Source organism: Caloenas nicobarica, chromosome 2 (genome assembly GCF_036013445.1).
Source record: "Caloenas nicobarica isolate bCalNic1 chromosome 2, bCalNic1.hap1, whole genome shotgun sequence".
In the NCBI taxonomy this organism is placed as follows: Eukaryota; Metazoa; Chordata; class Aves; order Columbiformes; family Columbidae; genus Caloenas; species Caloenas nicobarica.
In genome coordinates, this window is record NC_088246.1 from 155,862,128 (window position 1) to 155,888,632 (window position 26,505).

A 26,505-nucleotide genomic window follows, 5' to 3' on the forward strand; every position below is an offset into this window, starting at 1 on the left:
AGTGACCTGAAAACTTCAGTGGAAGCAATTTAATATTCCCTGTGTTTATTTTTCCCTCAGTTTCTCATTTTATTGTTGGCTATGATGATCCCCTGAAAATCAAGAAAAGACAGAACTCAACAATGACATTTTTAGAGCTCTTTTCTAGCAAAATATTTTTTTAAAAAATCAGCAAAAAACCTGAACACCTACTGTCTTGTCTATCCCTGATGCTAGCACTGTGTTGTAAACATGGCAGATCATAGCACCTGAGGCCTGCCTGTACTTTGGAGAAATCTTGGGCATCATAGATGTAGTGGATTGTAGTCTGAATTCAGAGTACGCAGAATTTCAGGCATTTTTAACCACACTGAAAGCCACTGCTGATAAGACCTTGGGAGACCACAGGAAATAGCGAGCCCATGAAGATATAGATGGTTGGGGATGGGGTAATAGGGTCCAGGAGCCTTTGTCCTCAAAGCTGAGCTGAACATAGATTAGGCACAGTGGAAGACATGAATAAGTCTTTTCCAAGGTTAAACTGGATTTTTATTGATAACTATCTAACGTTACTCAATATTCTCTTTAAGTCTGATTTATCTCAAATTTTTAAACTCTCATTTAGGAACTATCCTGGAGAGAAAATAGGGAAGGGACTTGGGAGCAAATGGAAATGTACCAGAAGAAAGCCATGGGAGGTTACAACATTCCAGACCAGCTGGATTAAAACTTTATCTCAGAGAGTTAGGCGAGGACAAACATTTTCCTTTGTGAAACCTGTGGGTGTTGTTTTGCTATTAGTCACGGTGGATGCTTCAGTGTGGTGAGCTAGAAGAAGTCAGACTGGCATCAAAAGTACAGAGAGTGCTGTGGGAAAAAATTTGACTCAGTCCTTTGGCAGGCAGAAAACACCACAGACAAATAATGAAGGATTAAGTTTCTTCTGCCACTTCACTAGCAGAGGAGACATATAGCACAGGATTCATTCTGCGTTGGCACTGGTGTGACCTAGGACTAACTCCTTTGAAGGCAGTGGCTTATTCTGGTATAAAACAAGGATGGGATTAACATCAAACCCTGTTATTTACCATGGGCCAAATTCTCTTTGCCTGACAATAAAAGTCATGCCTTTGTTTTCACTGCTTGTGTAAGCATGAGAAAATGAAACTGGACTGTTCATGGAATATTAAATAAATGGTACAAGACAAAACGACTTCTTTCTCTGATGTTGAGTAATGAATCTTGTTGATACCAGTGAGAGCTGCTGGAGAGTATTAAATCTTGATGGGCATAAAATAACAACCGAAGCCCTCAGATTTTTTACATCAGCATAGCTGTGTTTCAGTTCATAGAAGGTTTGATGCAACGCACAGGCATGAATGCTGCCCGTACTTTTGCAGTTCAGGTTGTTTAAAGGCACCCACTCAGTCTTAACCTGCTCACACAGACACTCATGGCTTCGAAGGGAAATTTGCTTGAGCCAAGCAATGTTTGGTCTCAGTGAGAATTTAGTTCATGTATATCCTATTGAGATCAATTTAGCAGCAGTCATGATACATAAACATTGCTCTCTTTGGAGCACTCAGCAGATGAGTGTTCTTCAAAAGAAATTGTGTGTGGCCTTGGACATGCTGAGCTATGAATACCATGGCTGACAATGCTGTGCTTTGTGGCACAAAGAACGTGCCATAATAAGTCAAGAATTAGCCAACATAGTGGATTTCTTGCTGGAATTTCAGGCAGTGGAGAGATCATTGTTTCTGAGCCTTAAAAAAGAAAACCAAAGACAAGCTGTTTTAGCAGCTCTCCTGCTTGATTGGTTGATTTTTTTGGAACCAGACAGCGTTAATAGTTAAATTCATGAAAGGGCTCAAGGAGAAAGGACACAGTTAATGACAGGGTAAAACATTTTCTAGTGTTTAATGCTTCATCCAAAGCCTGTTCTGTTTGATGGAGATATGTCTGCTGACTCTTATGGCTTTTTAAGCAGTTTCCTCCAACAATTTCTCTTTGTCAGCTACTAGAACACAAGTGAAACAAAGCATTTCAGATATCCCAGGGAATCACTTCTGTCTTCTTCTTGATAAAAATTTGAACTATTTTTTCCCCTAGAAGGATGAAATTTGTTCATAGAATGTAAATTCTGCCACCCAGCCAATCAGCGTTGGCCAGATACACCCTTTCCGAAGTGCACATAAAAGTTTCAAACTGCAAAAACATTAGATTTTCTGTTCTTTGAGGAAAAAAAAAAGGCCATGGCCAGGCCCCACTGTTCAAATTATTTTCTCTTTGTTCAGATAGGGCAGTGCTGAAAGCAATTAAAATTGTGTCTACAGACAACACTTGAAACATGCTAGTTGTAGACATCAAGTTGACATCTGATAGCTGACACTGTACAGTAACCACATGTGTAACCTATATTAAATTCTGGGTAAAAACAAGAACAAGCTCAAATGACTTCTTTATGTTGCCCTCCTCACAACCATCCATATCCATTTGTCAAACTCAACTCAATTATGTGAACATAAAACTAACATAACCTTGCAATAAGCACACAATGTAGTTGTATCATAGATAACTTTGTCATGCATTCTGGCCTTCTTTCTTGCCTTCTAACATGTTCCTATGTATTATTTCCACAAAGAGTCTATAAAAAAGAGAAAAACTCTAAGTCACACCTGTTATTTTTTTAAGGAGAAAAATATTAATAAAAAAGGAAAACCCAACAGAGGAAATGCTTCACAAGATGGTATTAAAAAATATATAAATTTGGGAGCAATATCTGGAGAAAGACAAGACAAATTTAGATAACCCAAAAAGTTTTATGAAGGGCTATCTTAACAAGATTCTTTAATGAAAGCCAAAATGTGTGTTTGTTTTAAAATTTTCAGTTCTCAACAGATGCTAAAAAAAACCCAAACCACATTTTTTTCTCTTCCTCTAGTTAGCAGCAAAGAGGTGCAACCACTGCATTTCTGAGCAGCTCAGCCTTGTATGTGTGCAAACGCCTTTCTAACGCTCATACAACTCTGGTGGCATCCGGAAGAGAAAATGTGGTTGCCTAGAGATATTTAGGATTCAGAGGACACCTGTAGCATGTGGGCAGCCTTTGGTAACTCTCAACTCCTCATTTCCACTGAGTTCAACTGGAAACTGAAACAGAAGAGTCATTACCGCCCAGAGTTGGAAAATCACTCCTCTGGGAGATGGAGGCTCCTGCTGACCTCTGTATTCAAAAAAACGTCTTTGCTGGACCACAAGTGCAGACATCGCTGATCTGCAGGACTTGTAATTGTGAGAGGTGGTAGCTCAGCAGCCAGTCCAGTCCAGGGCTCGTGGGAACACAGCAATACCACTGGATTTGGCTGGCATCATCCAGACATTCCTGCAAAAACGTATCCTAGTCCAAAAACTGTCAATGTGAGTAAATTCAAAATGATTATAATAATAAAAAACCTCAGGATGACCTACCTCTACCTACCTCCTTACTTTCATTAAGAAGACAAGAATCTGTATTTCATATGTGTGTTTTATACCATTGTCTACTCTGAACAGAAAACTCAGCATGAATTCACAAAGTATGCATCTTTCAAAGACATTCCTGTATCTGGCAGGAGTAGAAATGGTTGTCTAAAAATCTTTCATTAAAGTTTTCTGTATAATTGCCCTGAACTGCTGATACTTATTTTGTAGTCTGGAAATAAAGGCGTTTTGCTGAAAGACTGAATTACCCTTCACAACATGCAAAACATGACTAAAATATCCTAGCAAGCTCAGAGTTTATTGCCCTTGAAGAGAACATTAGCCACCCTGTTCCCTGAATTACAATCATGTGCTGCTAAGGCCTTTTTCTTTATTGGAGAAGGAAGGGAACATTTTATGTCTGTTCAAAAGTAAAAGCCCAATTCCTTCCTTTCTGGCAGAGTAGGATGCTCAGCCCTAGGAAAGGTGCTTTGCTACTCCAGTGACACAAAGCAGTCTGAGATCTAATGGACCCATTGTGGGTGTTACCCATGCAGAAACTTTGCAAGACACAAACTATCACATGAGGCTTCCCACTGTGTAGGCTTGATGTGAATGCAAAGGAAGAGCCAGGATCCTTCTATCTCCCAATAATGTTCCGGCTACTCAATAAGCATGAAGTAATCACTACAATTACTTATGGCACTGTATGCCCATATTGTTTCCATTATTTTAATGTGTACTATATATCTAAGAATAGTTCTAAAGCCAGCTATAGTCCCACAGATTTCAGAGACAATATCCGCTTCTTTTAATGTACACAGGTACTTTCATACTTTGCTTAGAGCAGGGACAGGTAAATTCTTATTATATATAATCAGGTAAATCCTTGTTCTTTTTAATTAGGTGGCATATGCATCACACATGTATATAATAAACAGAATATACAATAAAGATGATGATCTGAATATATTTATATATATATAATACATATATTTATATATGTTTATAAATAAAGCAAATCCGACCAGATTTACAACATAAAAGGCAGAAGATTGAAGGTCAAAGAAAATGGACTGATGATGACCTGAAAAGTATTTTCCAGTGGGTAAAAATGGCCCCTCCTTACTCAGCAGATTCACTCTTTACTGTTTCTTTGCCTCCAGCAGGACTTTATTAACAATACAGTCCTTTCACAAGTTGTTAGCCTCTTGGAAGAGACAATTAGATTCTTTTATTTTCTTTCACCATCGACAATATTATTGGGTAATGGTTCATACGAGATGTCCTTAGCAAACCACAAATATAAATCCTTGAACCTGTGATGTTTAAGGCTACATAAATGAAGCTATTTCAGACTAACCCATCAGCCTCAGTGTACCAGTCATTAGAAATATAAAATTGTTTGCTTCTTTGGAAAATAGGGGTTGAGAACACTTTGCATCATAGCCAGAATTAGGAGCCAATGTCATTTAATTATAGAAAGTAGGGTATGAAAGGACCTTGACAGGTCATTTAACCCATGCTCCAGGTCCTGGATATTTTTAAATCACTCCTAAAAAAATGCCTCTCCAAACTGTTTGATCATGCCTCAGGGTAAAATCACCCAAGAAAAATGATGTTATTTAAGTTATAGTTGGTAGGCTATTGTTACCAGGTTTCTCCTGCTATCTAATGTAAATATTCCTTATAATAACCTAAGCTCCTGATCTCTTGATAGCTATAGATGAAACAAAGAACAGTTGATTTCTTCCTTTCTGTAGCAACCCCTTCCATATTTGAAGGCTGTCACAGTCTCCCTTCAGTCTCCCTTCACTCTGGCAGCTCATGGCCTGGATGGGTGAACTCTGCAATGGATAAAGAACTGGTAGGATGGCCGGGCCCAAAGAGTTGTGGTGAATGGAGTCAAATCCAGTTTGGCGGCCAGTCAGGAGTGGTGTCCCCAGGGTACAGTATTGGGGCCAGTTCTTTTTAATCTCTTTATCAATGATCTGGATGAGGGGATTGAGTGCACCCTCAGTAAGTTTGCAGATGACACTGAATTGGGTGGGAGTGCTGGTCTGCTGGAGGGTAGGAAGGCCATACAGAGGGATCTGAACTGGCTGGATTGTTGGGCTGAAGCCAATTGTATGAGATTTAACAAGGCCAAGTGCCGGGTCCTGCACTTGGGTCACAACAACCCCAGGCAGCGCTACAGGCTCGGGGAAGAGTGGCTGGAAAGTGCCTGGTAGAGAGGGATCTGGGGGTGTTGATTGACAGCCAGCTGAACATGAGCCAGCAGTGTGCCCAGGTGGCCAAAAAGGCCAACAGCATCCTGGCTTGTATCAGGAATAGTGTGGCCAGCAGGAACAGAGAAGAGATCGTGCCACTGTACTCGGCACTGGTGACGCCACATCTTGAATCCTGTGTTTAGTTTTGGGCTCCTCACTACAGGAAAGACATTGAGGTGCTGGAGAGAGTTCAGAGGAGGGCAATGAAGCTGTTGAGGGGCCTGGAGCTCAAGTCTGATGAGGAGCAGCTGATGGAACTGGGGCTGTTCAGCCTGGAGAAAAGGAGGCTGAGGGGAGACCTTATTGCTCTCTACAGCTATCTGAAAGGAGGTTGTAGCATGAAGGGTGTCGGTCTCTTCTCCAAAGTAGCAAATGATAGGAAAAGGGTAAATGGCCTCAAGTTGCACCAGGGGAGGTTTAGATTGGACATTAGGAAAAAATTCTTCATGAAAAGGGTTGTCAGGCACTGGAACAGGCTGCCCAGGGAAGCAGTGGAGTCACCATCCCTGCAGGTGTTTAAAAGGCATTTAGACAAGGTTCTTATGGACATGGTTTAGTGCTAGATGTAGGTTAGGTTATGATTGGACTCGATGATCCTGAGGGTCTCTTCCAACTGAAATGATTCTATGATTCTATGATTCAGCTTCCTTTTATCTAGAGCAATCCTCTACCCTAGACCTTTAAGATCATCGAGGCCAACCATTAACCTAACACTGTCAAGTCCACAAGAAGTCACAGAATCATAGAATGTCCTGAGTTGGAAGGAACCCACCACTATAAGATCTCACTACAAGAAGCAGTGAAAATGAGCAGGATCCACTGCAACTGAAAACAGTTATGTTCAAAGATTTTCAGTGCTTTGTTGGGAGAAAATTAGTTTCTGTTTTTTTTACAAGAAGGATAGTGTCGGTTGCTCAAAATATTGTCCTAGCATTGGTAGGCTGCCTAAGGATAAACCTGCCTCTAGCTTTCTTTGGCAGCTAGACCTGTTGAGAAAGCCATAGTGAGACCACAGTTCACACACTGGATATCAGATACCTCCTAGCACTTATGTACCAATCTAACTATCTGGAACTGAATGAATGGTACTGGTAGAGAAACTCTTTTTGCTGGTGGAAAGAAAGGACATTTATTACTGATACTCTTCAAACTCTTCCACCTGTCATATTGCACATTTCACAGAATTGTTCCCCTAAAGGAGTATGGACTGTGAGTGTGCCTGATGTTTGCTGTAAGCTCGTGCTCCAGGACTGCCTGATGTTACCAGATGGGGATGGGGAAAGCAAGGATGCTGCTTGAACTTTGGACCATATAATGGTGATAAGCCCATAGAACAACTCTCACAACAAAGTGATGTGCCATGTCAGATGATGACGTGGTGGATTTGGTAGCGTTAGGTTTGCAGTTGGACCCGATGATCTTGAGAGTCTTTTCCAAACTAAATGGTTCTATGATACAAACCAGCAGTTAAATCCCACAGTAGGACTCAAGACTGGAACGGATTGAAGTGAGCACAGAAGGCACGGCACATCATTTAAGCCAGATTTGACGCTGCGATCACAGGAGCTGTGCACTGCTCTGGTTGTGTGTCTGCTTCAGGCTGGGTTCAGAGACGTCAGTTCTGCCCTTCAGGTCCTCAGCAGATCTTCAGATTTGTCTGCTTGAAACAGTATATGTACTGCTATCATCGAGTCACAGCATAAATGAGTTTAGAAGGAACTTCTGGAGACTGCACAGTCAGATCTGCTTCCTCAAAGCAGGATCACTTAAAGCAAGTTGTTTGGGGTCTTGTCCAGTCAGATTTTGAATATTTGCAAGGATGACAACTCTACAACATCTATGAACAACCTGTTACAGTGTTCAGTCCCTCCTAGAGTAAAAAAAGTATTTTTATGTTTAAATGGAGCTTAGTGTGTTTCATTTTATGCCCATTGACTCTCATCCTGTCATTAGGCACCGCTGAGAAGAGTTTGGCTCTGTCTTCTTTACTAACCCCAGTAATGTATTTATACATATTAATCAGATTACTTCCCCCTCACACACACATCCTGAACCTTCTCATCTCCAGGCTGAACAGTTTCAGCTCTCTCAGCCTTTCCTCATTTGTCAGATGGCCTTTCATTGCCCTTCTCTGGACTCACTCCAGCATGTTCTTGTCTCCTGTGTTGGGTAGCCCAGCACTGGGCACAGCAGTTGAGATGTGTTTCACTAGGGCTGAGCAGAGGAGGAGGATGACCTTCTTCAGCCTGCTGGGAATGTTCTGCCTAATGCAGCCCAGGATGCTGTTGGTCTTCACTTTGCTGGTTCACAATCAATTTAGCGTCCACCAGGACCCCTAAAGCCTTCTCTGCAGAGCTGCTTTCCAGCCAGGCAGCTGCCAGTCTGTCCTTGTTCATGGAGTAACTCCTTCCCAGGTACAGGACTTTACATTTCCATTTTACTGGACTCCATGACATTCCTGTCAGCCCATTTCTCCAGTTCTCTGAGGTCTCTCTGATCAGCAGCATGATCAACCAGTGTACCAGCCACTCCTCCCAGTTTTGTGTTGTATGCACCCTGTAAGGTTGCTTAACTCTATTGAGATGGTGGGAGCTAGTGGGACTTAAAGAGTCCAACAAGACACTCTTACAACCATTTAAGTTATTTAAGGAGTCCTTTAGCTCGTGGAGTGTTGATAATCTCACTTGCTACCTCCTTGTACTTTGAAGTCCCTAGATCAAATTGAAAAATGGGCTTAAGGCCAGATGACTATCCTGGAAATAATTGCTATGACCAGCTATCCTTCCATGTTTTGTAGACCACAGGGCTCATACAAGGTCTTTGTGTTTATCATTTGGATTTTTGATCCATTCTTTATTTGTTGGATGCTCTAGAATGTTCTTCTTTTGTCTGAGATTCCATCAATTGTCATTATTTGATAAAGGCCACTAAGTTCTGACTAAGCACCTTGTAAGTTCTTTGCAAATCTGCAACAGCTGAATCCATATCACTGTTAGCCAAAAGGTGACAGTTTGATTTCCAGATTATAGTTTGAGTTTTTAGTGATAGTAATTAGAAAAAAAAAAGTCTCTTAATTAATGGTGTGTGTATTTTGCATTTTTAAATTGCACCTATAAACTCCCTTTAGATATACACAGATGTTAGGAACACAGTAAATATTATTTTGACTTGCAAATGTAATTACTGAACCTGAAAGCAAGTTACAAAAAAAAGAAGAAAGCATGAAATTCCACAGCATTGCCTTTCTGAGTATTTGTATCTGTCTAATACCAATATATGTAAATCTATAAAGTGGTTTGAACCTTTAGAAATTTGAATATGGGATATTATTAAATTTTATTAGTTATGTTGGTTGCTTTTGGATTTAAACAAATCAACTATGTTGATTACAGAAGCCTTGTGTTGCAGAAGAAAACCAGCAGTGGTCTCAAATACTCTTCCTTTTTATATATCATCAAAAGAGTTCTTTAATAAATGACACTTGGATAGTCCATTTGTGAATTCAATAAGGAAGTTAGAGTATTCTGGTGCCGTGGAAAGCAATCTGGCCAGCAAAAGCTTTGTTAGCTGCTTGAAGAGGAAAGAATGGCTACCTTAACAATCTTTGTACTAAGTTTTATGACCTCAGACTGTCAAATACCTTAAACTTATGCCCATCTTTAGGCATATGAGTGCTTATCTTGACTTTAAAATAATTGGCATAATGTTAACATGCATTCTTTCACCCTTCTCCAAAGTCACATTACCTCTGAGAGCCCCTTTTTAAAGCTTTTAAATTTCATTATGTTGATTGTTGATGAGATTTGAAGTAACTGAATGCTTACAATATATATTCTACTGTGGAAGAATAGCAAAGAGGAGTGTCTGTCATCAGGTAATGTACATAACTATCCCTTAAGAATAAGGAGGCACAAATACATTTTTATAGGAAAGAAAGTGATAAGTAGTTGGAAAAATCATTTCTCAGCATGAAGAACTATTAAGATTTAAGAAGATTATTGGAGGCCCTATCATCCTGTACCATCACATAGAAAATGGAACACTTCATGTGTAGGGGCAGTCAACATGGCTTCACCAAGGGGAAGTCGTGCTTGACCAATCTCATAGCCTTTTATGAGGACATAACGAGGTGAATAGATGATGGCAGAGTAGTGGATGCGTTCTACCTTGACTTCAGTAAAGCATTTGACACCGTCTCCCACAGCATCCTCACAGCTATACTGAGGAAGTGTGGTCTGGGCGATTGGGTAGTGAGGCGGACTGTGAATTGGCTGAAGGAAAGAAGCCAGAGAGTTGTGGTCAATGGGGCAGAGTCTGGCCAGAGGCCTGTATCTAGTGGAGTGCCTCAAGGGTCAGTTCTGGGGCCAGTACTATTCAATATATTCAATGACTTGGATGAGGGAATTGAGTGTACCATCAGCAGGTTTGCTGATGACACCAAGCTGGGAGGAGTGGCTGACACGCCAGAGGGCTGTGCTGCCATCCAGCGAGATCTGGACAGGCTAGAGAGTTGGGCAGGGAAAAGTTTAATGAAATGTAACAAGGGAAAATGTAGAGTCTTGCATCTGGGCAGGAACAACCCCAGGTTCCAGTATAGGTTGGGGAATGACCTATTAGAGAGCAGTGTAGGGGAAAGGGACCTGGGGGTCCTGGTGGACAGCAGGATGACCATGAGCCAGCACTGTGCCCTTGTGGCCAAGAAGGCCAATGGCATCCTGGGGTGTATTAGAAGGGGGGTGGTTAGTAGGTCGAGAGAGGTTCTCCTTCCCCTCTATTCTGCCCTGGTGAGACCGCATCTGGAATATTGTGTCCAGTTCTGGGCCCCTCAGTTCCAGAAGGACAGGGAACTGCTGGAGAGAGTCCAGCGCAGGACCACGAAGATGATGAAGGGAGTGGAGCATCTCCCTTATGAGGAAAGGCTGAGGGAGCTGAGTCTTTAGCTTGGAGAAGAGGAGACTGAGGGGTGACCCCATTAATGTTTATAAATATATAAAGGGTGAGTGTCACGACGACAGAGCCAGGCTTTTCTTGGTGACAACCAATGACAAGACAAGGGGTAATGGGTTCAAGCTGGAACACAAGAGGTTCCACTTAAATTTGAGAGGAAACTTCTTCACAGTGAGGGTGACAGACACTGGAACAGGCTGCCCAGGGAGGTTGTGGAATCTGCTTCTCTGGAGACATTCAAAATCGGCCTGGACACTTTCCTGTGTAGCCTCATCTGGGTGTTCCTGCTCTGGCAGGTGGATTGGACTGGATGATCTTTTGAGGTCCCTTCCAATCCCTGACATTCTGTGGTTCTATGATTCTGTGATTCTGCCATTTCTACTGCCCTCTCAGGTAGCTAATGAAACACACCAGACAAAAGCAACTACATTAGCACAAATGAAACACATACAATAAATTCTTCTTCTCTTACCATTACTGTCAACAAGCTGCTATTACTCTAGGAACTGGGGAGAACATGGGAACTATTATAGCATCAGTCAGAGTGGCATTTAGCTACATTCTGGAAATGTCAAAACCATTTTTACAGTAACATCCTTGGGCAAGATACACATGAATTAAATTCTACCTAAGTCTCAAAGAACAATTTTCACTAGTTACTCTGAAGGACCTCCAGATCTTGGAAGAATCTCTTATAAAGCTCCCCAACCATTTTGAGATACACTGCTCCCTTTATGCTTCAAGTATAGGCTACTATATGTGCTTAGCACCTTTATTAGGCAAACCAAGTATACACCTCCCACGCCGCTTCATTGCAATTCAGAGGAGGGTAGACAGGCGGGGAGGCTGCATCCCTGCAGTGCACTAAACAGCATTGAGGAACGTCTTTGGAATGCAATCACTTAAGCTGCTAAACCACCAGAACAGTCCCAGGTGCTGTTCTGGCCTTGATCAACCAACCATCCCTCCACAATTCCAGCATGTAGTTTAGGAGTCATCATAGATTTGCTTTTCATAGAATCATAGAATAGTTTGGGTTGGCAGGGACCTTCAGAGGTTATCTTGTGCAACCTCCCTGCCATGAGCAGGGACATCTTCAACTAGATCAGGTTGCTCAGAGCCCCGTCCAGCCTGGCCTAGAATGTCTCCAGGGATGGGGCATCTACCACCTCTCTGGGCAACCTGAGCCAGTGTTTCACCACCCTCATTGTCAAAAATTTCTTCTTCATGTCTAACCTGAATGTCCTCTCTTTCAGTTTATGACCATTACCCCTTGTCCTGTTGCAACAAGCCCTGTTAAAATGTCTGTCCTTGTCTTTCTTATTGGCCCCTTTTAAGTACTGAAAGACCACAATAAGGTCTCCCTGAAGCTTTTTCTTCTCCAGGCTGAACAACCCCAACTCTCTCAGCCTCTCCTCATAGGAAAGGTGTTCCATCCTCCTGATAATTTTTGTGGCCTCCCCTGAAGCATCTGCAGCAGGTCCATGTCTTTCCTGTGTTGAGGGCTCCAGGATTGGATGCAGGACTCCAGCTGGGTGCTCATCAGAACAGAGTAGAAGGGTAGAATCACCTCCCTCAACCTGCTGGCCATGCTGCTTTTGATGCAGCCCACTGGACTGCAAGTGCACATTGCTGGCTCATGTCCAATTTTTCATCCACCAGTAACCCCAAGTCCTTCTCTGCAGGGCTGCTCTCAATCCCTTCATCCCTCAGCCTGTATTGATATGGTGGTTGCACCAACCAAGGTGCAGGACCTTGCATGTGGCCTTGTTGAACCTCATCAGGTTCACATGGGCTCACTTCTCGAGCTTGTCCAGGTCCCTCTGGATGGCATTCTGTGCCTCAGGTGTGTCAACCATACCACTCAGCTTAGTGTCAACCTCACATGTTGGATGCAGGCACCCTATTTGGAAGGGCTTAATATAGGCTTGGGGAGAGGGATGGACTGAATGCTGAAATGTGTCCTAACTTTGACTTTGGGCAGCACAGAGCTCAACATGAGATGCACATTCCTTCTACATTAAATGTATTCATTTTTTAACAACAAAAACCGTGTATGGCTGACGGAAGTCAATAGAGTATTCCTCTTTTGATGCCTCATGGATGGTGATGGGCATGTTTTGCACAAAAATCTTAGAGCAATTAAATGAATTAGTCATATATTACAGCAACTGAGAAAGGCGAATTTTCAAATCAAATGAAGCACAGAAACATAAAATAATGTGTGTGGGTCAGCACGGGCTGATGATAAATTTAGTGATGAAATGGGAATGACCCTCATTCCCAGTCCCTACCTGAAATCTGTGATGATTATCACTCCTTCCTCTAAAAGAGTATACATATCTGGCACATTAAATTAGATCCATACTGAGCACGTCTGAGATGATTTCTATGTCAATTATGACCCTGTCTAGTACGCTTATGAAGATTATTAATATGATAAGCATTAGAGATACTTTCATATGAGACACGGAATTATAGGATAAAAGAACCTGCGTATCTAGATCTTGTGCAGTTATTAGAATAATAATGAGATCTAAGATCCTTACTTCAGAGTTATAAAACACCAGCACACAGAATTATATCATGTGGTTCTTCTGTGCTGATTGATTTTCCTCATTATTATTTTTTCTTATTTGCATTGTGATGATATTCTGGATTGATGGATGAGGCTCCTACTGTGGTAGACCTAAAGAAGCAGCACAGAATAGACAGCTCCATCACTGAGTAGCTCCCAGGTAAACAAAACAGCAGAATTTGAACAAAGGAGAAATAATAACATGTCTGGAGATCAGTTCCCTCAAAAAAAAACCAACCCCAAAACAAACAAACAAACAAACACCAAACAGCAACAACAAAAAAAAAACCAACCAAACCTGATTTTCCCAATTAGCTTTCTGCCACTGTTGAATGCTTGATTTTAGTAAAGAGGGATTTCTGCATTTTATTTTTAAGGGACTGTGCTGTTAAAACAAAGTGAAGATACAGAAAAATTCCAAACTGTAAAATAATTATTAAATCAAAATTCAAAAAGAAAATTGAGTAGGTCAGAGCATTAAATAATTAAACTCATTCACATAGGCTTTCATTTATACCAGGGGCAACTGTTCTCTAGATTAAAATGAAGCGCATAATGCAAAATTGTAACATCAACATCAGACTGTTTGGGAGAAGCGCATTTGGGGTTGTGAAAAAAAAAATGGCTTAGTTTTGCCTTTTTTTTTTCTTTTTTTTTACGCTGATACACTTCAGCTGTTTCTCAGACTGCAGCAATGGTTAATTAATGAACTCGGCAGCCTTGCTCTCTCCTCTAGGGCTAACTGTGTGAAACCTTGCAGCAGAAGCAGCTGGCAAATGAAACAGCAGCACTTCTTAAAATAGTTGCTAATAAACAAAACTCGCATGATGAAATATTACTCTGTTAGCCAATGGCTGCATGGCTTTACAGTTTTCCCTGTGTTTTTCTGATATTTTTGTTCTAGATTAGGCAGCACCGCAGAGGCATCTCTGCAGACCTGGGTATTTGTAGAAGTAAGAGTGACAGAGCTCACTCCAATCGATTCCTGAAGAAGCTGGATGTCCATGTTTGTGTCTCTTTCAGAAGAAATGTAGTTTCAGATAAATGCTTTCCCTAAAGAGGGTCCTGAGAAGTGATTTTTTGGTTCACCTGAAGATCCTAATGTCTGTGGGATTCTTTATATTACACTCTGTGGGCTTTAAATCGGGTCCCTAAATCAAGCTGTTGTGAGTCTCTGAGTCAGTCAGGCCCTAATAAGCTCCCTTAGTTCCAAGAAACGCTGAATACTCAGTATTTTTTGTGTTTGATCCCTTTCGACCAGCCAGGTCTCTTTTGTCCCTGGTTTGAATGAGTGAGACTGGTACCAAAATGCTCGAGATTCCCTGCACCGCTAACTCAGCGATTTGCATTCATCTCCCTCCTTGGGACAGATTGCAGATCTACAGGCCTTTCTGCACTGGGAATGGGTATGAGCTGCGCTGCACCAAGAGCAGAGCAAGCGAAACCAAGGTTGTCTCTGAAGGAAAAGCTAGATGAAGAAAAAAAGACTCAGAAGCTACAAAGCAAAGTCTTTATGCACCTCATTTGCAGACACACGCCTACTAGAGTTTAAGCCAGAAGCCCATGTTGAATGGCAGCATGCTTTTATGGTTCCTTACACAACAAACAGAAAGAATCTCATGTCTCAGATTGAATATAAAATAGCCAGCGTGATGAATGGGAAGAGAGTTAGGTAGGAGGGAATGATGAAAGATAGAAAATACGTCTTAAACCTTATTTTTCCTCTGGATTTAGGGATTGATTGTGAAGTCTTCCCCCTACATTTGGGCTTTTCAGCCCCAAGCCCCCTTCCCCTTCACCCCTGAGGGCACCACCTATATCTTTTTGTTCAAAGGCTGACAAGGACTGCCATTGCCTTTTAAAACAGCTATATATATTCTGTATAGCGGCTCAATGACTGGAGTCTCACCCTTCCTTCAGCTTCTCCTGTCTCCCTAGGAAATTCTCTCTTTGTGTTTGCTTTTGAGGAGCTGGAAGGGCAGCAGATAAGGAGAGAGAAGAATTCTCTGTGGAAGCTGCACCACGCTTCATCTGGTCAGAGAGAGAGGACCAGACTGTACAGCCTGCTGGCTGGGATGTGTGCTTTAGGGAATGATTTAATAGCATTATATAAAACACTAAAATGTTCAGCAAGGACACCACCATGGATAAATTCCTTATTCGGTTGGTTAGAGTCAGGGTTGTTCTTTCACTCTTTTTTTTTGGCCCATTGAATCTTAACCTTTTATCTTCCCAAAAGGATAGCTGTGCTAGGAATGGGGGAAGGTTTACTTCGGTAACTCTCTGGTGAGGTAAGAGAAGTGGATTTCAATCCCCTCTGGGGAAAAATGGATTTAAACCTTGGTCTGTCACATCCCAGGAACATCTTCATCACCATATTTGTTACACAGAGGAAGGGCACAGTTCCCTTCTCATCTGGCTTTGACGTCTGGCAGGCACTTTGTAGTACAACTGCAAAATGTGTTCCCACTAGAACAGTGTTTGCATTCTGGCTAGGGTGAATGGTGACATTGAGTCACTGAGACCCTTCACGAGATGCTCAGAAACAGAAGTGCAGTTAAGTGCAAGAAGGCTGCACCTAAAGAAAATTGATGTTAACAAGATGCCTGAAGGGATGGCGTTCCTGTCAGCAGCTGAATAAGGGTTGTTTGGTTTGGAGATTCTATCAACCTGAACATTTCTTTAAACCTTAATTCCTTTCTGTTTACTAAAATTCATCTTTTACATGAAACACCCTAGTTTTTATCGTGCTTTGCCAAATATTCTGGATTAAGGAAAACAGAGGAAGAAGTCCTTCCACTCCCCAGCTTCTCTGCCCTCTGGAACAAGAAGAATCCATTAAACTGTTCTAGTTTTGCCCTCTTCTATTTCCTGTTCAGATCACATCATTGACAGGGTTGAGAAGTGCAGTAAGAGGATGGACTGGAGATGCTTATCCCCTGCGGTCTTCTGTGCAGGCTAATAAGGATCATTCCAGCATGATCTGCTGTTAACTGTCAGCTGTAAGTGTGCTGCTCTGGTGTGATTATTTTGCATTAGATGCTGCTATTTTAGAGCATATGCCTCTTTCTAGGCCATGAGAAACAACAAATAAGCAATAAACAAAACCTTAAAAACAACCCAGAAGTGTCCTGACAGTAGAAAAAATGTCACATGAATCTAGCAAAGTAACCTTCACTGAGAACAAGTGTACTAACTGTTGTAGGCTGGAACTCACTGGTAAAAGCAGGTTTCATTCATGTTTCTGCCTGAGTTCCTCCATTTTGGAGGAACTCTCTGAAGGCAATTAATCATCAAATTGTAAATATAACTAATACATGTGCCTTACTTAGCACAACAATGATGCAGCTGCTTCAGAGAAAAGTGTATCCCATTCCAATCTAATTATGCTGTGACCCACTGATACTGGTCAGGTGATATTACAGGATATAAAAAGAAACCAGATCATAATCCAGTCTAAAATCACACAAACAGGTTATAAGTCACCTATAACGAACTATGGCAGAAAAACTAATGGTAAGTAGTGCTATGGAAGCAACTACATGGATAAAAGTGGAGTGTTTGGATTCCGATCCTCAAATGGCAGACAACTTTGAAATATCCTTATACCTTACAGATTTAGCAGATACTTCACTAGAATCTGGCAGAAATTTTGAAGAGGTGGTGTGTTTTGTACATACTTGTATACTGATATCTGTGATCAGATTTTGGAAAACATACAGATGAAATATGCATATAAAAGCTATCTGTTGCCATTGTATAATTATACTGATTTATCTCTATAGGATTTCTTGTGACTTCATGAATCCTGCCTTTTCCTCTACTAGTAGTAAGCAACCCTGAGAGAGAGTTTGAGGGAAAAAATAAGGAAGCAAAATCACTGTATTAATTCACAGGACTGCCAAAACTTGGAAAGACAGATGCTCAAAGAGGGAAAAGAATGAGTTTCCCTAGTCTTGGTATTACTCACTTAAAGGTTATTTCTAAAAGTATTTTTTAAAGTTTGATTTTATATGCCTAAATTAGGACTTGATCCTTCAAGGCATCCATTATACAGGTGACCTACAGTAGTAGGCTTACTGACTCCAGTGGAATTTACTCACATGAGGGAAGAGTGCACAAGCAGAGGATTAAAATCCAGAGTATGTTTGTAGCTTACATAATTCCAAGACTGTCAAAATTCATTTCTATATTATCATCTGCCTACGTTACATAACACTAAGAAGCTCTGAGTTGTTTGTTCTTCCTCATATGCCTGAAACACATATATGGTCTTAGAAATTTTGGATTGTATACCATATTATCACTAAGGAAAAAATGAGAATGAAAGCAATATAAATGAAGCGTTCATTTTGGGGAATGTCAGAGGCAAACACCACCCCTAGCATGGTACCTGGCAAGGCACACAAATCAATGCACTTATTTACCAGTAAGATCTTGCATTTTTTATTTGTTTCCCAACAGAATATTTAGTGAAGTCCTATCAGTGTTACCTTTACCTAAACCGTGCTATCAGGATGTTTTTTCCTGGCTCTCACTTAGCCAAGCAACAGCACATTGCTCAGCATTTCGGGCTGGGGTCAGCTGGATTTAAGGGTGGTCATATCTCCCCAGAAGCATCGAGCACTCTGCAGGATTGAAACTAGTGAGTCTACATTTATTTTTTTGTGTTTGGGGTTTTTTTAAATCTAATCTCAAAGCAATCTTTCTCCTTCATGTTTACCTAGGATGCTAGTTCAAGTTAATTTTAGAGATGCAAAGGAAGAATAAATTCATGATAACGCACACTTTGTCAACTCCAACAAGAAGCTGAATCAGGCACTAGTACTGCATGCCTGTGTTCAGCATTGCTAATGATTTAAAGTGCTTGTGAGCATATTTATTAATGAAAACTAAGATTAATTAAGAGATCAAGGGAAAACAGAACCCAGCACTTGATTTTCCTATTGTGTAAATTGTTGCAACGTTATGAGTTTAGATAGAGTTGTAAATGATTTACACCTGTGTGACTGAGAAGAGAATCAGAACCATTATCCCCGTGGATACTAATGGGTACCGTAATAAACTGACTCCAGGGCAGACAATTCTTTCTGTTCAGAATTGAATTCAGTGTTTTCTGTGTATGAAATCCTAGTCTTATAAAAATCAGTGGAAAACCCATTATCTGTACCACAATCAGAGTTTTACCGGCTGTCTAGTTTAGGTGGTTTTTGGTTGGTTGGTTTGTGGGGTTTGTTTTTGTTATTGTTGGGGCTTTTTTTGTTTGTTTTGGTTGGTTGGTTTGGTTGGTTTTTGTTGTTGCTGTTGGTTTTTTGTTTGTTTGGGGTTTTTGTTGCTTTTTTTTTTCATTGTATACTTTAATTACTGGTTTTCATCCAGTGGAAGCAATTCTCTGCATCCTGAGGCATAGCAAGATGGTCACAGGTATTGCTACATAATCAAATAGTTCTTTTAGTTTTGTAAGGCTTTTCTGAAGGGGAGATGCAGCATTCTAGCAGGGAAAATAAGCTCTGTGATAAAAGAGAGTGCTTTGTCTGCAAGATCAAGAAATCTGTGTTGTCTGAAAGATCTCCTGTATGACCTTGATGACACAGTCATTTAGATTCTCTGCGTTCACCTGTAAAGTAATAGTTATATACTCTTCCGCAACCATAAAAGCCTTCGTTCTCTAACACTTGAAAGCGCTCTGCAGTTCTCTGGGAAAAACAAAACAAACAAAAAACAAAAACAAAAACAAAAATGGTGCAACACTACAAAGTAACTCAGTAAGGTTGCACCTCTCCTCGGGCTCCGGGGCCGGCTCCGCCAGAGCGGAGAGGCCGCAGCGCCTGAGGCCGGGACGCGCGGAGCGGGTGCAGCCCAGTGCGCGGGGGCGCAGCCGGGTGCGGGAGGAGGCGGGCAGGTTCCCAGCGGGGCCGCTGGGGGGCGCCCCCGGGCCGCGCAGCGCCGCGGCGGTTTCAGCACCACGGTGGCGGACAGCACCCGGGCGGCCGCGCTCCGCGACCGCGCATCTGTCCGCGGGGGGGGCGGGGGAGCAGCGTTGACTGCCACGGGTTCGAGGCCTCTGTGCGGGAGGCAGAGGGTCTCCGCCCCCCTCCGGGCTCCCTTTTGCATGGGGGTGGGAGCGAAGCCCGGGCCGGAGGGGGAAGGATCTGACCTCCCGAATTGGAGGGGCCGAAGCGGCGCACAATTAGGCGATGTGAAGTGGGCTCTAGGAAGGCAGGAGCCAGTGTAAATCAACAGCGCTGTGCGGATCGTGCTAAGGAGATTTATATTTGTAGTTCGTGAAGGCAATCATCTGGCCGGTGATGTCTCATTGTGCACTGCTCAAAGGCAGTTCATTCACACAACTGGCAAGGTACTGGGCTGCAAAATGAAGATATTAGTATCTCTCCTGAGAAATGCCTTTGTCAGGAATGTCTGTGGGAAGTGCATGTGTGTGTGTATGGACCAGCTAAACAGCTGTGATGCCTGTACATAATGAGATAGCAGCGCATTACTCATAACTCCAGGGTAGGACATAGAAGTAAATTAAGAAATCAGCATAACTCACATAGCTTTTGACCAAGTACTAATATCACCAGCAGCACACGGGAGTGAGACATAGTGCACAGCTGCAGTTCGTTCATCAGCATGCTACCACGAACTGGGTAACAACTCTGTGCAGTCTAATTGTTTCACATCCATAGCACTCAGCCAAGCACAACACACCAGGGCAGGTTTTCCCACAACAGAGTGAGCCTGTGAAGTGGGGTCAGGCAACCCACCGCTAACAAGGAAAGGGATGGACAGGGAAGGCAGAGATTTTAGAAGGGCTAGGGTCTGAGGGAGTTAGATGTGTCCCAAGTACCATCATCATCAAAGCTTCCAGGTGCAAGATCAATCACTTCACAGCTGTGAATCCTGGCATTCATGTAAACAACATGTCACCAGCACCACATTCCTCTGTACCCTCCCTCCTTTGGGGATTATCTGTCAGTACCTCCACCCCTTTCTCCCTGACTCCTGGAGCAAATGATAATCTGCTGTAAAATATTGGTATCACAGAGCTGTGACAATTTGGGAAGGGGGGGAAAGTGGGGAGCAAGAATCTCCAGGATTACCTTGCCCTAGAAAGGAAATGTTATCTTGCCTTGCAGGGAAGTAGGGAGCGTGGTGCATTCTCACTTTTGTGTGGAAGAAGCCAGGTGAGTGTGAAGTCAGGTTAGTCTGGTCAGGTTAGTTTTTAACTCCTCAGACCTGTATCTTAACTGGTGGCTCTCAGCAGTTTACGCTGCACCACCACTCCCACATGTAACCAGTACTCTGTCCTAGACATCACTTGTAAGGATGCAGCATGACAATGTTTGCCCCCTAACCACCAGCAGAAAAGGCTTCTTGGTGCCCTCCAAAGACAGGCTAAAACCTCACACCCAACCTCCAAGGGAAACTTTCCCCTGATTTCACCGAGACATTGCTTTTCTCCCCTGATGAAAGAGCGATATGCTTTGCTCCTGTTTTCCCATAGCACAGGTCAAGCTGTGCTGCACATATGAAAGTACTGGTCCTCCCAGCAGATTGAGAGTTAAAAGGCATGAGCAAGTAAAATGAGAGATGAACAGTAGGAAAGTTCGGACAAGACAGAGTCGTATCATGCCATGGACCACTGCTGGAAATAAGGAAGCGTGATGATAAATGACCCATCCTCCCCACTTGCCACAGGATCTGCCCTCGTCAAAGCTATTCTAGGGGACAACAGTGAGTGAATGTACAATGAGAGGTGACAGAGTGGTCATGAAATGTCCCCATACTCAGCTTGAGGGGACTGGGGAGCAAGGAGCACGAGAGGAGAAGGTTGCATTTTGCCTATGGTCTCCTCACCAAGTAACAAACTTCTGAGCACCTGACTAAAAGGGAGAGGATCTCTTGGGACACCCCACACCTCCTTTCACCCAGAGTGATGGGGAAATGGTACCTGGTTGAGGGAAGTCACAGCCAACCTGGGGATAACCAGCTGCATGACGAGCTGCAGGACAGAGGTCACCAGCCCAGCCAGGATAGCCCAGGTGAGTGGCAGCGGGAGCATGCTGTAGGTTGCAAAAAGCGTGAAGAGCACATAGCCGATGCCGTCCCCAAGGAGGCCACAGCCTAGGCCAGCCGCCAGGATCTGCGTGGCCATGGCCACCCAAGTGACCACACCGCTGTACTGCAGGTAGGTGTACGAGGTCGTGTCCTTCCTGACCACCACTAAGGCACAGATCACCACCTCGATGCCGGTGAAGAAGCCCAAGAGGATGCCCTTAATGGGGTCCATGGGAGCAGAGGCCAAAGTCAGGTGGAGGAAGAGCAGAGTCAGCTTGGTCAGCACGTCCAGGATGTTCACGACCACCTCGGATTTGCGCCGCTGGCCCAAGAAGTAGCGCTGGTAAAGGCGCTCCAAGTCCCGGGACTTAAAGGAGTTGCGGAGAGTAGGGAAGATCACCCCACGATACGTATAGCCCCAGTTGAGGAAGAAGTCGGAGTTGCTGGGGGCACAGTCCAGGGGCAGGAAGCCCAAGTCCCCACTGCTGCTCGTGCCCTCCGGGAAGACTTTGGTGCCTCCGTTGTTGTGGCGCTCACTGCCCAAACTCCGGCCGGCCGACTGTCGCCGGAGGTGGTGGTGGTGCGGCGGGTGGGGGTGGTGGTTGGGGCAGCAGGTCTCCTCGGAGCTGAAGCCCTTGCCCCCACCGCCGCTGCTGCTGCCGCCGCTGCTGCTGCTGTGCTCCTGGATGAAGCGCTGCTCGGTGATGTGGCGCACGGCTGTCTGCCACAGCAGGCGCTGAGGTCTGCCGCTGCCGGGGGGAGTCCTGTTGATGGTGTAAAGTTCATCGCTGTCGCTCAGGCACCGCACCTCCGAGAGCTCCATGGCGGTGACTGGCGGGGGGCAGAGCACTGGCGGCCGGGGGAGGGGGTGACCGTCTTTGGGGAGGGAAGCGGGGGGAGGGATGGAGCGGCAGGAGAGGAGGGAGGGGATGGAGAAGGGCGGGTGGCGGCGGCGGGGTGGCGATGTGGGGATCACATTTATAGGCAGGTCCCTGGGTCCGGTGATTTGGCTGGCGGCGGGGTCGGTTTGCCGCTGGGGTCCGCGGGACGGCCGCACCGGCTCAGCTCAAGCTGCCCTCGCACCGCGCCCGCGCCCGCTCCCGCGGCGCCCCGTGGAGCCGCATCCCGCGGAGCCCGGCTGCGGTGCAGCCTCGGTGCTCCGGCGGGCTGGGTGCGCGCCCTCCTCGGGGCGGTGAGCAGGGAAGGAGCCGAGCCGCGGGTCCGAAGAGGAGAAGGGAGGAGGGCAGCATCTACGGGCGCAGTCCCGCTGCCCGGCGGGCGATCCTCGGCCCCATCCGGAGGCGAGAGGCACGGAGGGGTGGGGGGAGCCGCCTTGCAGGGCCGTTCACAGCGGGCAGCTCCTCTCTCCGGGAATCCCGGGGCTCCGCTCCGAGGTCTGGTGCCCGGGAGCTGCTGTAATTCCCGAGGCTGCGGTCAGCGGGAGCCCTGAGAGCTGGGGCGGGAGGGGAGAGGAGGCCGGGTCGCGGGCATCCTCGGTCACGGCGCCGGAGCCGCCGGCCGGGGGTTGCCCGCCCGCATACCCCGGCGGCGGGACATGCCCCGCCGGGCGCGCCGCCCTGGCTCATGGGGCGCCTCTGCCCGGGGGAGGCTCGGGGCTGCCATCCATCGCAGACGCTCGGCTTGCTTGGTAGAGAAAAAAGGAGGGAAAGAAAGGGGGAAAAAAAAAATTCCTCCGAAAAAAACAAGCCAAAAAAATGCGAAAGCGCAGGGAACGAAAATCCCGCCCTAAACTCAGAGCTCTGGCAAGCCCGCTGGGAGCATCCCAACTTCTCCGCGGGTCAGGGCAGGGAGGGCTCCGGCCCTGTGGCTTCTCCCGGCAGCAAGGAGGAGGAGCGGGAGGAAGGGGCGAGGGGCAGGCGGCTGCAGGGCTGCGGGGAGCCGGCGGCGGGAGCTGCCCCAGGAGCGGCGGGGACCAGCACGGCGGAGCCGCCGCCGCCGGAGTGATGCTGCGGGCGGGCGGCCCGGGAGGAGGCAGAGCCCGGCGCGGTCAGCTGATGCCCGCGACGTCGGCGGGGCTGCCCGCAACCCCCCTGCCCGGTTAAAGCAGCCGCAGCCGCGGCGCCTGGAGGGGGACAGAGGGTGGCGGCTCGGGGCGGGGCCGGGGCAGGCTCTCTGCTCCCAGCAGGCTGCTCTGCTTGTCGCTTCGGTTTCTGCAAGCTGCGCTTCTGTAGGTGCCACGGATTGTCCCGCTGTGCCTAGCAGGTTCTTCCATCTGTCATGTCAAGCGAGACCTGATGCTGAAGTCGGGCATCTCTCTGCCTGAGGACAAGGCAGAGCCGCCGCAGGCCTTGCTGGGGAGTCAGCGCTCCTGCCCAGCATGGGGGAGCCTTAGGAATCAGTACTACCTCTTAACAGGAGAGCTCAGACCCTCTGAGAAAGGTGCTGTGTATTTGATGGCTCCTATCCTGCCAGTATTTATATTAAAGCCATTGAATGAAGAACAGAAACCACCCCGTGTACGTATACTGGAGTCAGAGCTACTTCTCACTCCCCATGTTAGCAGATGAAATTGTCCCTGCTCCTCTGCTTGTGGGCTCTGTCTGTGCCAGCAAACCTGAATGCTTTGTGCACAGTGGCACAGACTGGAGAAAAGGGGTAGGACGTATCTGTCTTTACCTGTCCCACCTCTCCTCTGTCCAGAATCAACCTTAAAGTGGCTGAAACCTGTCCTGAAGGAACGGCAGTTTTCGAGCTGAAACCTTCTCACTAGAAGCAGATGAAACAGAAATAGTCTATACGTTAGACTGTTGCAAATCAAGGGAGAGGTGGTTTCTTTGTATTTCAAAAGACAAGAGTGATGCCTGCTGAATTCTTTCAGACAAATGTGTAGCTGCCTTTGGTCAGCAGTGAGGATGTGTGTGGACAGAGGCACTGCCTGGAAGGGAGTTCTGCTACCTCACTCAGAGCTCTGGCTTCTGTTGGGAGACCAGATGCTTGGACATGGCATGTGATGCTTGACCTTCAGCAGGCCTGAGCCTTCATGAACACTCCTCTGACTGTCATTATTTAATTCAACTTTTATTATTATCGTAAGGAAAGCAAGGAGATTTAGGAAGGATTTCAGTGATTGTTTCAGTATTTGCACTACAATGGATTTGGGAACTCCAGCCAAACTTGTGTCCCATGTGTGAAGCAGGTTTTGTACAGATATAAGCAGAGGAAATTCTTGCTCTTGATAGCCCAGATAAGGAATGAGTGGTGCTTTTGTGAACAGGGATGGGTCTTTCCTGTGGTTCAGCCTGACCTTGCTAATCTGGAAAGGGCTAACACTAGTTTCACAATAATAATACAGACACACATCCTTACTCCTAGATAAATCTCGTGGAAATTGCAGCACTACTTGAAGATGAAAATGTTACTATAAGTGGGAAAGCCTTATACAAAGACTTATATATTTATTTTATAAAATAAATTACAATTATTAGTGGTATTAGCCCAGAGCACAGCAAGAAAGCATTTTTCTCATTCAGATTGCTAAACACAAATCATGCTAAATCAGAGCAAAAATGAGACAAATATGTAATGCAGTTTAAGAAGACACTCATTCAAAAGAGATAAGATGAAGTCAAGATAGGAAGCTCTCAGTCCTCTAATGTTGCTGTAATCACTGAATCACAGTGCTGGAAGGGTCCTTGGGCCTCATGGCAGAGTGAGCTCCACCCTCACCACTGTTGCTGTGATGGAGGCTCTGTACCCCTCCAAGCAGCCTATTTCTACGCTTCTTCATCCTTATCATTTTCATATCTAACCTGAATTTTCCTTGCAGCATTCACTAAGCACATCCCTCTTGTCCTGTTCACCACGGACAGGGAGAACAGATTCTCCTGGCAGTAGTCTATTCATATTTAATGAATGGCTCTTCCATCTGTTCCTCCTCCCCTTCTCATTTCCTAGGCTAAACAACCTAATTTCTGTCATTTTTTCCCCCATGGGTCACATTTTCTTGGCCTCTGATTGCTCTTTTTGTTTTGTTCTGGATTCTGTACACTTGTTTCATGTTTTCTTTTATTTTCTCTTTTTTTTTTTTTTTTTTTTTTTTTTTTTTCCCCTCTCTGTGAGATGCTCACAACTCAACTCAGTTCTACAGTGGAAAGATTACTAACTGTGTCTTATGATCTGCACTCCTATTTATACATCCTGTGAGATGTCTGCCTTCCTTTCATCACAGGCTTATCCACAACTGATGACCTACTGAAACTTCTTTGCTGTCCTCAAAACCTGGGCAGGTGTTATTTGATCCATATGTGCATAACAGCCTACATGAAGTATCTTGCATTTGCCCTCACTAAAATGCATAATAGTTTTTCCATCTTGTACACCCAACTTTCTTAGAACATGTTGAATACTAAACTTGCCCTCCTCCATGCCAGCAGTCCTCCCCAGCCTCTTTGCCATCCATGTGTTTGATGAGCCTACTCTCTCTTCAGTGGTGATGGCAAAGTAGTGCAGCGTAGTTTGCACATAAGTTCATAGAATCATAGAAAGTCCTGAGTTGGAAGGGACCCACAAGGATCATCAAGCCCAGCTCCTGACCCTGCATATGACAACCCCACAGTTCACACCGTGTGTCTGAGAACGTTGTCCAGTCTCTTTTGAACGCTATCAGGCTTGGGGTCGTGACACCTCCCTGGGGAGCCTGTTCCAGTGTCCAGCACCCTCTGGGTGAAGAACCTTTTCCTAATGTCCAACCTAAACCTCCCCTGGCACATCTTCCTGCCATTCCCTCGAGTTCTATCATTGGTCACCACGGAGAAGAGATCGACATCTACCTTTCCTTCTCCCTTTGTGAGGAAACTGTAGACCGTGATGTAGACTGTAGACCCCTCAGTCTCCTCCAAGCTGAACAGACCTAGTGACTTTAGCTGCTCCTTATACATCTTCCCATCCAAACCCTTCACCAACTTTGTGGCCCTCTTCTGACTAACTTTGTCTCCCTCATGAGGGAGGGCAAGCAGGGAGGACACTTCTTTGAAGAAGGGGCATCCCACTGTCTGAGTGGGAGACTTAGGCATATGTGTACTTGTACATAAGTGTATACATGTGTCAGGGGTGTGTATACAGGTCAAGGGCATCTCCCCAGGCAGAATGGTGCATTAAGTTACCGCATGCCACTTGTACTTCTGGAGTTGTTGGTAAGGACTTAATTCAGTCACCTGAATGTAGGTACTCAGGGCTATTTGAAATGGC

General features: G+C 44.9%; 1 protein-coding gene across 1 annotated transcript in view; it reads right to left on the reverse strand.

The window, feature by feature from the left end:
* ADCY8 (adenylate cyclase 8) overlaps positions 1-22,202 on the reverse strand; it is a 140,300-nt gene extending 118,098 nt beyond the window's left edge. Inside the window, exon 1 of the mRNA XM_065627743.1 lies at positions 21,191-22,202. Coding sequence (XP_065483815.1) covers positions 21,191-22,120 — 930 coding nt within the window. The 5' untranslated portion in view covers positions 22,121-22,202. The remainder of the gene's footprint in view (positions 1-21,190) is intronic.
* Positions 22,203-26,505: the final 4,303 nt, after the last annotated feature.